Source organism: Rattus norvegicus, chromosome 18 (assembly GCF_021556685.1).
Source record: "Rattus norvegicus strain SHRSP/BbbUtx chromosome 18, alternate assembly SHRSP_T2T, whole genome shotgun sequence".
In the NCBI taxonomy this organism is placed as follows: Eukaryota; Metazoa; Chordata; class Mammalia; order Rodentia; family Muridae; genus Rattus; species Rattus norvegicus.
In genome coordinates, this window is record NC_141551.1 from 22,028,121 (window position 1) to 22,040,970 (window position 12,850).

Here is a 12,850-nt window from a genome sequence, read left to right on the forward strand (position 1 = left end):
TTGTCTCTGACTACTGAAGCTTCCCTTTTATAAGGTTTACATTCTCTGTATATCTAAATGATTTAAAGGAGAACTTAGTGGAGAGCAAACACCACAAGCTTGCTCGGAGTTTAAGAAGTGGACCATCTGACCACGATCTCAAACCCAACGCTACCACAAGAGATCAGCTAAATGTAAGTACAAACCGTAGAAGAACAACCAAGTGGACATTTTATTACAGCCAGCACTATATATCATTTCCAAGTTTACTGAATTATGTAACTTCATGGTTTCAACAGATCCATGCTGTCTGCAGAATAGGTTTTTTTTTTTTTTTTAAACTGTTTTGGGACTTTTAGTAATTCTGTCTCTGTGGAGACATAACTGGAAAATTGTAAATATTTTCACAGTTTAGTATCTTAGAAATGAGCTATGAAGTGTGCCTTAAGAAGGCCGGCATGCCAACACTAAGAATTACGTGCTAATTTGACAAGAGGAGGATTCATTTTGTGTCTCCTGACCTTAGGTGAAGGGCATTGCCACTTCGGCTTCCTTGATGTCTAGTGGGGTAAATAAGTTCTGCACTCCTGCGTTCCCATGGAGCATGGCCGTCCCATTGTTCACCGCATGTCCTAATGAGTTGTTTTGTGAATGGACGCCTCAGCACATAGTTTTCTGTTAATTGGCTCTGTGTGCCTTCTCTCAGCCTGTGTACTAATTACATTACAAAAAATTAAGCAAATGAAATACTATATGTAATGGAAATATGTACTAAGTGTGTGTTTGACAAATATAATTCTTTCTCTTTTATTTTAGATTATTGTGAGCTACCCACCAACCAAGCAGCTCACATATGAAGAACAAGATCTTGTTTGGAAATTTAGATATTATCTTACTAATCAAGAAAAGGTGAGATTTTTAAAAATAGTTTATACATCAAATTTACTTATAGCCATTTTCAGTATCGATCAAAGGAAAGTAAAATTACACTAAAAATGCAGCTGAGGTCAAGCAAGCTTGCTGCACAGAAATAAAGCATAGGAAGGGCGTATACACAGAGACACATATTCCTGTGTGTCGACTCCTAGAAAATGTCTGAATGAGTTCTGAAGGCAGATATAGGTTCAGTTCCTACCCCTGCAGTCTGTATCCTGCACAGGATAGAGACACGCACTTTATTTCTGCCTGTTCTAATGGAGATAGCCGGCCATTCTAGAGGAGATGCCACAGCACCCACTCCATAGCACCTACAGCGTAGACCTGAGGCTTTCTTTCTTACCCTCTCGCCTGGTCGTTCCTGGGTGATTGGGAATGCAGCTGCACTGATTACGAGCTTGTGAGTCCCTCGGACTGTGGGAATAGAGGAGGTAGTGTAACTTATAATATGGAAATTGAATTATTAGTGTGAGGCAGCTGGTTAGCAGGGTGGAGGTGAGATGAGAACTGGGCGTTTGGTAAGGAAACTGGAGGGTTGGGGCTTCTGAAGGGAGATGTGTGATGAGCTGCCAGGACTAGCCTCTGGTCTGAAGATCCGTTCTGCTGTCTAAACTGTTCCCATTGAGCACCTTTTCACTGCAGGCCAGTCATTTGATGGACCGAAGCTCTAGTTTCCCATACTTGATATGGGATAATTCCTTGATAATGAATTTTATGTATCTTGCCATTCGTGAAATACTCTCTCTTAGCCTGGGGGCTAAAGATTTATTTAAAAAACTAGATTCATCTCTTTTACTTTATGTGTTTGACGGTTTGAGCCGCATGGATGTATGTGCACGACATGCATTCTTTTTTTTTTTATTGGATATTTTATTTGTTTACATTTCAGATGTTATTCCCTTTCCTGGTTTCCCCTCTGCAAATCCGCTATCCTATGCCCCCTTCCCCTGCTTCTATGAGGGAGCTCCCCTCCGCATCCCTGCCTCACCGTCCTGACATTCCCTTACACTGGGGCATTGAGCCTTCACAGGACCAAGAGCCTCCCCTCCCATTGATGCTATACAATGCCATCCTCTACTACATATGCAGCTGGAGCCATGGATCACTCCATGTGTACTCTTTGGTTGGTGGTTTAGGCCCTGGGAGCTCTGGTGGGGTCTGGTTGGTTGGTATTGTTGTTCTTCCTATGGGGTTGCAAAGCCCTTCAGCTCCTTCAGTCCTTTCTCTTCCTTCTTACTCAGTCCCAGTGCTCAGTCCGATGGTTGGCTGCAAACATCTGCATTTATATTGGTAAAGCTCTGGCAGAGCCTCTCAGGAGACAGCTATATCAGGCTCCTGTCAGGAAGCACTTCTTGGCATCAGTAATCGTGACTGGGTTTGGTCTATGTATGGGATGGATTCCCCAGCTGGGGCAATCTCTGGATGGCCTTTCCTTCAGTCTCTGCTCCACACTGTGTCCCTGTATTTCCTTTAGACAGGAGCAGTTCTGGGTTAAAATTTTGGAGATGGGTGGGTGGCCCCATCTTTCAACCAGGGGCTGTGCCTAACCTCTGGATATGGTCTCTATAGGTTCTCCTTCCCTTTGTGGGGTATTTCAGCTAATCTCATCCTTAAACAGCTCATGGTTGCTAGAGACCTTTAAATCCACAGCAAACCCACTATGTACATTGTACACCACTGTCACACAGATCAGGATTCATTCCAGAGCCACAGAGGTATCATGCTGCTTCTCAAGATGCTCAGGTCCGTGCTTTAGAGGGGAAGGGTTCAGTGAAGATCTAGAGATGAGAAGATAGAAAGTTTGCCGCAGGGTTCTGGGTACCCTGGAGACCAGGCAGAGACACATCAGGAAGGCTTTGCCTGTGGCAGCTGTCGTCTCATGCTGGACGTGAACCAGCGTGCTGCAGTCGCACGCTGCTCTCTACTTGGCTTAGTTTATTTTTCTAAGGTAAAAGCTAAAGTGAAGTTGGGGTCATCTTAAGCTCTTCAGCCTTTGCTCTGTTTCATTTACTGATGGTTTGGGAAGCCCTTTGTGGATGAGTCTTAACTGTTGTCCTTGGTATCTGTGAAAGGGGGAGGAGGGTCTTATGTTACTCCAGCTTTTCAGTGCCCATTCTTCCTCTTCAGCACAGGGGGGTTCTGATTAGTATTTTACAGAGCATGAATTAGTTACAACCCTGCTGTGCCCAGGGAAGAGTTGTGTGGTCACAGAAACGATGGCTTGAATGCTGTGGTCATGTGGTCTGCACGGGAAGATGGAGACTTTAATGTGAGGAAGCACAGTGTCAGAGGATAGGACAGCCCTACAGAGACCTTCCTTAGATGGAAAGGCTTGTAAGGTAAATCTTTTACCTTAGTAGTCACCTCCCACTGAATTCAGACCTGCTAGATTCTGCCAATAAAATACACTGAGTGGCGGGTGTCCTGGAGACAGCATCTTGTCCTCCAAGGTGTCGAAGTTCTGCAGTTCTCAGACCAGAAGGATCTTAGGTAACTGGCGGACAGCAAATACTATTTTCAATGTGCAGGAGGGGCTCCTGAGCAAACCGATGTAAATTGGTCTTGAAGTGTTGGGAGTACTCATCCCATAGCAGCCCAAGCATCCCGTGCTAATGACAGCCATCACATGAAGAGCATGGGCATTCTCAGTCCCTGTGTCACGTCGGGATGGGCTTGCCGGACTTTCAGCTCCCTGAGAATTTCTCATTTATAATCTCAGGAGGGCTCTAGGAACAAGTTAGTGGAAATTAGTTATTAGGAAATGATACTTAGAATTTTCGTTAATTTCCTTGGTATTATCCAGCCACTCTGGCGCTTACAGTGTTTCCTCCTTTTCTTCCACATAGTTCCCGGAGCCCTGAAGGGAGGGCTGTGATGAAGGCATCCACAGTTAGGGCTGAGTATTTTCTTTCTTCGCGTTCTCTCTGTAAAGATGCTGATGAGTGATACTGACTGAGACACACTGACCCCAGGGTGTAACAGAATGTCATTAGAGTCACTTTGGTTTTCCCTAGGCCCATGACCTGTCTAGTTCCAGGTTCTACGCAGTGTCAGGCATGGGTTTCATCTCATGGAGTAAGCCTAAATCCAAAGAGATGGTGGTTGGTCACTCCTGCCGGTCACAGGCCGGTCTCTACTGCCCCAGTGTATCGTGCAGGCGGGTCAGCATTGTAGGTCCCAGGGCTTATGGCTGGGTTGGTGCTTGATCTTTCTCCTCTGGTAGCAAAGTGCCTTCCAGACATGAGCACTGGTCAGTAGGTTGCAATCTGCAGTCAGGAAGCAGCTTGGCTTCCCCATGCTCAGTGAGTGTGGTCCTCGGCAGTGGACAGTTATCTTCAGCTTTCAGAGAATAACAAGCTTTGGCAAGTGCCTGAGCTTTAGTGTTTTCCCTGGGTCCGCTTTGACTCTACGAGATGTAACCCATTCTTGGCACTGGAAGTTTCACTTGGTAATTAAAGATGTCTAGCTGGGCATTGTCCTCTCCACTATTTAGATTTCCATTTATATTTCTTTTATTCTCATACATGTATATATGCACATATATGTCTAGGATCTTTCACTGTCATAGTTATCATGTGACCCCTCAAATGACCCTCCTGTTATCTGCCCTTCCCCACATTCCCTCCTTTACTGCCCACCATCCCCTCCTCCTACCCATTTAATCTGTTCTAGTCTTCCTGCTGTCTCCATAACTATATATTCTACGGCCTCTTCCTTGACAGGTACCCCCTCCCACCTAATCCCTTACTCCGGACCCAGCTCCTGTGGCTTGTAGCTAAAACCGAACACCCACATACAGGAGAACACATACTGTATTCGTCTTTTAGGTCTAGGTACTTCACTCAGAAGAATTTTACCTGGCTCCATCCATTTACTTGGGAATTTCATGATTCTTCTCTAACAGCTGAGTAAAATTGTTACTATAGAATGTATCACCTTTTCCTTATCCATTCGCCTGCTGGCACAGTTTCTGATTTCTGGTTACATGACTAGAACAGCAGTGAACATGGCTGGGCAGGTATCTGTGTAGTAGGATGCAGAGCTCTTTGGGTCTATGCCCAAGAGTGATTTACATGCTTCTATTCCCAGGTTTGTCAGGGACCACTGTTCTGCTTTCCATGGTGGCCGTATAAGTTTGCACGCTCATCAGCAATGGGTAGAACTGAAAGGCAGGAAGTTATATGAAGGATGCTTTTTGTTTCTGTTTGGTTTTTGTCTTTTGAATCTGTGTGTGTGTGTGTGTGTGTGTGTGTGTGTGTGTGTGTGTGTGTGTGTGTGTGTATGAATGATGATGACTAGGAAATTAGTCATTAGAATACCATAAATATTGCTTGTATCTCTTTCAGGATTCTTCTGTCAATTAGACCTCTGCCTTTACCAGAGGCCTTTGATCTGGCAAGGATATAGTTCCTAATGGTTAAATCCTTTCTGACTCTAGGCTCTGACAAAGTTCTTGAAGTGTGTTAACTGGGACCTACCCCAGGAGGCCAAGCAGGCGCTGGAACTTCTGGGAAAGTGGAAGCCAATGGATGTGGAGGATTCCCTAGAGCTGCTCTCCTCTCATTACACCAACCCCACCGTGCGGCGGTACGCTGTGGCCCGCTTGAGGCAGGCCGATGACGAGGTACATTAATGTTCAGGACCCCTGTTGACTGTTTCACAGATACATTTAAGGTATCTGGTCTAAGACTAATCACCAGACTCTTACATGTATATGCTGTGAGAGAGACAAGAGGGAGCATATGGACCAGTGGTTCTCAATCTTCCTAACACTGTGGCCCTCTAATACGGTTCCTCATGTTGTGGTGATCCTGACCATAAAAATGTTTTTCTTGCTACTTCATCATTGTAATTTGCTGTTAAGAATCATAATGTAAATCCCTGATACGTAGGATTATCTAATATGCAACTCCTGTGAAAAGACCATTGAACTCCCAAAGGGAGAACTATTGATATATGCAGATAGACCAGTTGGTTCTCCAGAAGCGTTTAAAGTATTTCTACAAGGACTGCTGTGAGAAGAAAACGGCATTCCCATTTGTTACATGACGGCCTGCTCCCCCAGGGCTTTCCACTGGCACCAGAGCTTCTGTTCCTCTGTCTGGAGAAAAGGGTTCTAATGAAAAATGCTTTAATGCAGCCCAGCTAGGGAGTAATTCAGACCCATTCCAACTCAGTGTACAAGAGGTCACATTCATCAGAGCCCTGCAGAGACTGTAAGCCTTTGAAACACAGAGGTGCATGGCCATAACTCTCTTTCAACCCCCTGCCTTAAACTTCAGTTGCTGGCAGCTGTGCACATGTATAAAATGTCCCAGGATGGTTTTGACTCCTCTGGGTACCCACAGCACCTGTAACCTTCATGCTGAGTGTCTGTGTGTACCCGGCACCGCTGAGGAGGAACAGTACTTGACACAGGCATTGTTAGACTTTGCCTTAGTAATTCCCAGTGAGGTGGACTAATATGGCAATTTTTCTTGTTTTATAGTGTGTTCTTAAAGATGATTTAGTAGTTTATGCTATCCCAATGGGACATAAAACACAGTGTGAAACCTTACTGTAAATTGGTGCTGAACCAGTGAAACAGTTATTATTAATGACATCTTAAAGGTCATTTTTAATTAGAAATGCCATGAATTTTCAGAAGCAAATGGAACATTATGATTGAAATATATACATATTTTATTAAAATTTAATGTATTGTGAATGGTTCCATAGAAGTCACCTGTCTGAGCCATCATCTGCAGCACTGGTCTCCTTCACAGTCTCCTCTCTAGTGGACACCCCCAACACCCATTTATACTTCCTCTCTCTTTCAAATTCATGGCCTCATTTTTCACTAATTGTTGTTACATGCATATTTGTATGCATATGTATATGTGCGTTTATACACACACACGCTCTGTCTCTGTAATATTATAATTTCGTATGTGTGTTTTCAGGCCTGCCCAATTAGTGCTGGATAACCAGTTGGTGAGCTTTTCTCTTAGCAGCTGGCTGAGTTGTGTTTTCCTTGTTCACCTTCTCAGGATGCGTGATTCACTAGAGTATACAGAACTGAAGAAACCACTACTGCCTGTTGCCTGTTAATTAGCAAGGGCATTTAAGGGAACCCTTGGGTGAAGTCCTGAGCCCAGGCTCCCATTCCCATGGAAGTTTAGGTGTAGTATTATCCTCTGTGTGGACACAGTTTTCATGCTATCATTTAGTGTTCTGAGCTCTTCCCCTGTTGGCATGAATAGTGAAACCCTTGGCGATCGATAACTGAACCTGCCCTTTTGGACAGGCAGATCTAACTTTCGGACATTGATTCTTTCCACAATGTTTAGAACAACGGTAGTTTTATGAAACCTTCACAAGAATCGTAATCTTAAGCCAATGTAAGAGACAACAGCTTTAGGAAGTAGAGCCTTTTCGCCTGGTACTGTGATTTTTATCCTCAGGTCTCTTGTAAAGTTCTATGTAGCTTTTACATTAAATTATCTCTGACAGTTGTGTTGTTGCTATTACAAAGTATGCATGCACTGCTCTCATTCTTAGGTGAAATGCCTCTTTTTTTCTGTCTCCTCACTGTGTCTCTTTCTGGTTCTTATACATACATACTTGTTCAGCTCTCACATCTCCGGGTCGTAAGACAATACCTGAAAGGCTATGTCTGTCTTTCAAGTCTCTATTGCTCTCCTCTCATTGCAGCCAAGCACAGATAATGTCCCAGCTCTGCCTTGCTTTCGCTTTTAAGAGAATGCTTTCAGTATCTTGCCTTCTGATATGTGTTTAAGGTTAGTCATTTTATTTCATTCAGAGCGGTTCTTTTTCTGTAGACTTGTGTTCTGAGTGTGTGAACGATAATCAGGAATGCCTCTTGATGTTCCTATCATGTTAATCTGCATTGTGATCTATTTTCCTAGGGCTTTACCACTCATGTAATTCTAATGTAAATCTCTTAATTCCTTTACGAATTTAGTTTTAATAATTCTACTTAGGATGTGTAGGGTGTTGGTTCCGACAGGGAAGTTCAGCATGAGAATTGAGTGAGGAATGTGTTTGAGGTACACTAAAGCAAAGCTGTGCTCCACAGAGAGTACAGCATGCGTACAGGCAGGGGACAGCAGCAGACTGTGTAAAGCCATGCAAGCACATGCAAGGACAGTGACTTCTGTCTGCAAGCACAGGAAGGCTGCCTCCAACACAGCCTTGCTCTCTGAAGCTTGGAGTAAACTTTGGGGAAGGCTGTGATCACTACACATCCTAAGCTCCAGGAAAAGTTCTGTTGCATCAACTTGGGTAGAAATCTGACTTTTTTAACCCCCTACTTTTGCGTTGTTTTTCTTAAAAGTTTATGTCTTCCATACCTTTTGGACTTTTGTATTTTTTAACGTAATGAGAAAGTAGATGACTTATGTAGTTTGTGTTAATTTATTTTCATACACATGAAAACAATGTGTCCTTTGAGTGCACACTACCAAATGTCCAGCAATCCAGTAGGGATGTGTGACTTAAAGGAGGGACATGTTCCCACTTCCCCTCTCTTGGGCAATTCAGTGAGAAGCAGTTCTTTTGCTTCATTGCCTGCATCTTGTCCATCATTGGAAAACAGTTTCTTTTTAAAAGTGTTTTTTTAAGCATTTCCATACTTGTGCTGGGGAAGAGCACATTACTACATTTATAGAGTAATTCAGCATTCTCTCACAAACGTCAGACTTGGAGGTCTCACATCAGAGAACATTCAGATGAGGAGCAAGTTCATGTGCTTAGCTCCAGGCTCCTACTGACTGCCAGAAAGCAGCAGAGAGACTCAGACTGAGCCCTGGCATCTCAAGCCCTTTCTTTAACCAGAGGGTTAACATCTGCCCACAGTTCTCCCGTGTGCCTGTTTGAAAGGAAGGATGTAGAGGCGGGTGGCAGTGGCACCCAGGGGAATTTAGAGGGATCTGTGGATATCTCAAAGAGTAATTGGAGGGGGAATAGGAGGCAGAGGAGAAGGAGAAGGAAGAGGAGAAAGAAGAGTAGGAGGAAGAAAAAGATGAAGAAGAGGAAGAGGAGGAGGAGAAGGAAGAGGAGAGAAGGAGTAGGAAGGGGAGGAGGAGGAAGAAGAAGAAGAAGAGGAGGAGGAGGGCTCCAGTTCTAGAGCTTTTGAGCTTTTGAAGGTTTTCAAGGAAAAGGAGAACAAAAGTTGTTTCAAAAAGAATGTCCTGAAAAAAAAAATCTTTCAAAAATGTGAAGTGCACTATTCTCCAGCAGTCTTAGACGTGGATGCTGTTAACAAGGCCCTTCTCTAACCCCTTAGTTCTTTCCGTGGGAGCCATCTCAACCTCGCTTCTAACTTCTCCACTCTCCTGTTCCACTGTTCAGACAACCCTACTAACAGAAGTCACCCCTGGGCCACTTACTGTGTCCTGACACTCTCCACCCTCTCTGACTAACTTATTTTATGACTGTGACTGTCCCTGCAGTCTTTGCTGTCCTGCTCATTTTATAAATGAGGACAGAAGATTGCACCCAGCATCTCGGTAGCTTCATGTCATGCCAAAGGCAGCAGATGGAATCAGCACAAGTCACGTGCTTTCCTGACCGCCAGAAGTAAGTGTGTCTCTCCCCAGTGTGCTATCGATTGTCTAATACCCACTTCTTTTCATTTGTTATTTCTAGGATTTGCTGATGTACTTGCTGCAGCTGGTCCAGGCTCTGAAATATGAAAACTTTGATGACATAAAGAACGGTTTGGAGCCTACCAAGAAGGATAGTCAAGCTTCCGTGTCAGAGAGCCTGTCAAGTTCTGGAGTCAGTTCTGCAGATATAGATAGGTATGGCTATCCAGTGAAGATTACTTTTAACCTAACATTTTCTTTCTTTTCGTGTTAACTCTTTTCCCTTTGTATTGTTGACTTCTTCCTTTCTCCCCACATGTACCAAACCCACTGTAGCTTTTCTCATTTTGATTTTGACTTTGGTGTGGAAACTCAGCAACTGAACTAGGGAGTGTGTGTGTGTGCGTGTGTGTGTATGTGTGTGTGCATGCATGCACGCACAAACATGCACACATACATATGCATGCATACATTACTAGAGTCCAGTCACCTGCCCACTGTCTCAGGTCTGCCTTCTCCTAGCTGTGTAAACTTCCCGTGTTACACACTCACTTAGGTGGCTCTGCTTTCTCATCTCAAAAGTCAGGATAACAGCCTGGTGTGGTGACGCACACCTTTAAATATTTATTTACTTTATTTATATGAGTGCACTATAGCTGTCTTCAGACACACCAGAAGAGGGCATCAGATCCCATTACAGATGGCTGTGAGCCACCATGTGGTTGCTGGGAATTGAACTCAGGACCTCTGGAAGAGTAGTCTGTGCTCTTAACCGCTGAGCCATCTCTCCAGCCCAGTGCACACCTTTAATCCCAGCACTCGGAAGGCCGAGGCAGGTGTACCTCTGTGAGTTTGATGTCAACCTGGTCAACAAAGCAAGTCCGGGACAGCCAGGCCTTGTTACATACACATCAAAACGCAGACAAAACAAGCAGCAGCAACAAAGCCCAGGATGACAATAGCAGCTCTCTGCTTGCAGATAAGAGTGACCACACAGGATAACCTCTAGCTTATCGCTCCTGTTCTGTTTTCAGCTCTCAAATTATAACCAACCCTCTTCCTCCGGTGGCCTCCCCTCCTCCTGCATCTAAATCAAAGGAAGTTTCTGATGGGGAAAACCTAGAGGTGAGTAAAACACTTTTCAAGATTTGGGTAAAAGAGGTCCTGTCAGTCAACATTCTATGTTGGTCTTTAAGACCTTGGTTGGATTAATAAACTATTGTAACTTTGTTCAGTAAAGGGCTATGATGCATGGTTATGATGTTTCCCCTCATTTAATGTGCTGGATATTGCTCCATTTACTTTATTGGTGCTCTGGGCATATAAATGGGTTTAGATGTAATTTAAAAATAAACAAAATTCAAATATTCTCTTAGGGAGACTCAGGATGTCCATTTTAATATATTAGTGAACGTTGGTACAGTTATCAGTATTTGTAATGGTACTATAGAAATGTATGTTTCTATAGAATCATATACTAAGCAGGTGTTTTTAATTCATCCAGACAGGTAAATTCATTTTTGAACGGAACAGTTCTCCTAGACTAGTAGTTATCTGAAAAGAATGCAGCAGCGTGTGTGTGTGTGTGTGTGTGTGTGTGTGTGTGTGTGTGTTGAGGACATGAATGTAGAAAAGCTGAGGTTTGAGGGAAATGGGCGGTCATTGGCGTAGGGACTGCAGCTCATCCCGTGGCTCTTCTTAAAAGCTGATGAAGTAATTGAGGTGCAGAGCTTGGCAGGCTTAGCTTCTCTGGGAAGGCTGTGACGTACCAGGGTCACCCTCCTTACCAGCTTTCAGATGTCGGTCAAACAGTTTCTAATCTCCGTCTGACATTTTTCTTGTGAATGATAAACTAACATTTTCTAGGCTGACTGGTACTCACGGAGTTCAGATCATCTAAACCTTCCTAGAAAGGTGGGGATCCTTTGAGTGATGACCGCCCCCCCTTAGGTAGCCTCAGTAAAGTAACAGCATCCTACAAGCTGTCGGCACCTTCAAGTTGTCCTTCTCAGTTGCTAAGTGTCTTGGTCAGGAGAACAAGGAGCCCTGTATCTCCTATGGGCTGTCTTAGTTGGTAGTCAGTTGGCTGTGTGGGGATTGTGTGGTGGATGGGAGAGATGGATGGATGATGGTGGATGAGTCTGCACTCTAACTTCAATGGAAGCCGATGGCCCAGCTCAGGGTCTCATTGCTTTCTTCCTGTCAGTACCAGACGGTGATTTGTATTTTTTTTAATTTTTCTAGCAGGATCTTTGTACCTTCTTGATATCAAGAGCCTGTAAGAACTCAACACTGGCTAACTATTTATACTGGTAGGTGAAAATAATTTTGTTCTATATCACCCCCTTGAACTATATTTCTTACGCCGTAAGCACGGATGATTTAAGGTGGAGGTCATCGCCAAGTGCCTAGGTTGCTCCTAATCTCCTAGCTGTGTTCACAGAAGTCAGTGTCACCATAGTCTTCCTAATGCTAATTTTCAAGAGCTAAGGTATAAATGACTGCAGTGATCCCCCTCTCCCCAGGTTGGCCTGTTTTCCTCTTTTGCTACTTAAGTAGTATATAATACTTTATAGCTTTTCAAGAATGTATCTTTATGTTATTTACCAGTCCACTAGAGTCCTACAAAAATAGAAAATTGAAATTAAAAATTACCTTCTCTCATTTTAAAGACGAAGAGGCTGAGGCCGAAGGATGCCATAACTGAACTTGGCAGGTACTGGTTAGGATAGGCTATCAGCCATTTCTAGAGGCATCCGAGTGACCATTTCCTGTCTTCCTGTATAGAGGAGACAAGGATAACCCTGATGGTTTACATGAAAACAGTGAGGTTCAGAACAGGTACTCCCTGTGCCAAGGTAGTGGGAAGTGTGGCTGTGTTGTTGCATACATTGAATGAGGGGAAGAAGTCACTGGGAATGTATGCTGACAAGTGAGTCCTGTTCACTTCTGCAGAGGGTCTCAGGGCACGGCCTGCAGGGTGAACCGTGGAAACCTGAGCTGTTAACTGAAGAGAGGATCCCTGACTTTGTCTTACACTTAATTTATGGCCTTAACTTAAATGGCACAAATTAATAGATGTTCATCTGAAAATTCCTTATTCTTTAATAATCATAAGACATTTTGCTGTTCTTAAAGAACTGAAAATACTATCTTATTTCAGACAGGGTCTGAAAAGCCTGAAGTTTTAGGTTGAATCAAGCTTCAGCTCATTCTCGCATTCTCAAAAAGGAAGGGTGCCTGAGCATTGTAAAGAGAACAGATGTCTAGTTTGCAGAAACAACATCGTCTGAGCCTTAATGGTTTTTTCTACCACAAGGAAAAACTGATATTGATTATTTTAATGC

At 43.7% G+C, this 12,850-nt stretch overlaps 1 protein-coding gene across 4 annotated transcripts in view; it reads left to right on the forward strand.

The window, feature by feature from the left end:
* Positions 1-12,850, forward strand: part of Pik3c3 (phosphatidylinositol 3-kinase, catalytic subunit type 3) — a 77,687-nt gene that overhangs the window by 19,891 nt on the left and 44,946 nt on the right. For 2 of the 4 annotated variants that reach the window (XM_087593456.1, XM_087593458.1), the window contains exons 8-13: positions 69-173; positions 796-888; positions 5,354-5,539; positions 9,565-9,719; positions 10,538-10,628; positions 11,751-11,815. In XM_087593456.1, the coding sequence (XP_087449582.1) occupies positions 69-173; positions 796-888; positions 5,354-5,539; positions 9,565-9,719; positions 10,538-10,628; positions 11,751-11,815 (695 nt within the window). 4 annotated transcript variants of the gene reach the window in all.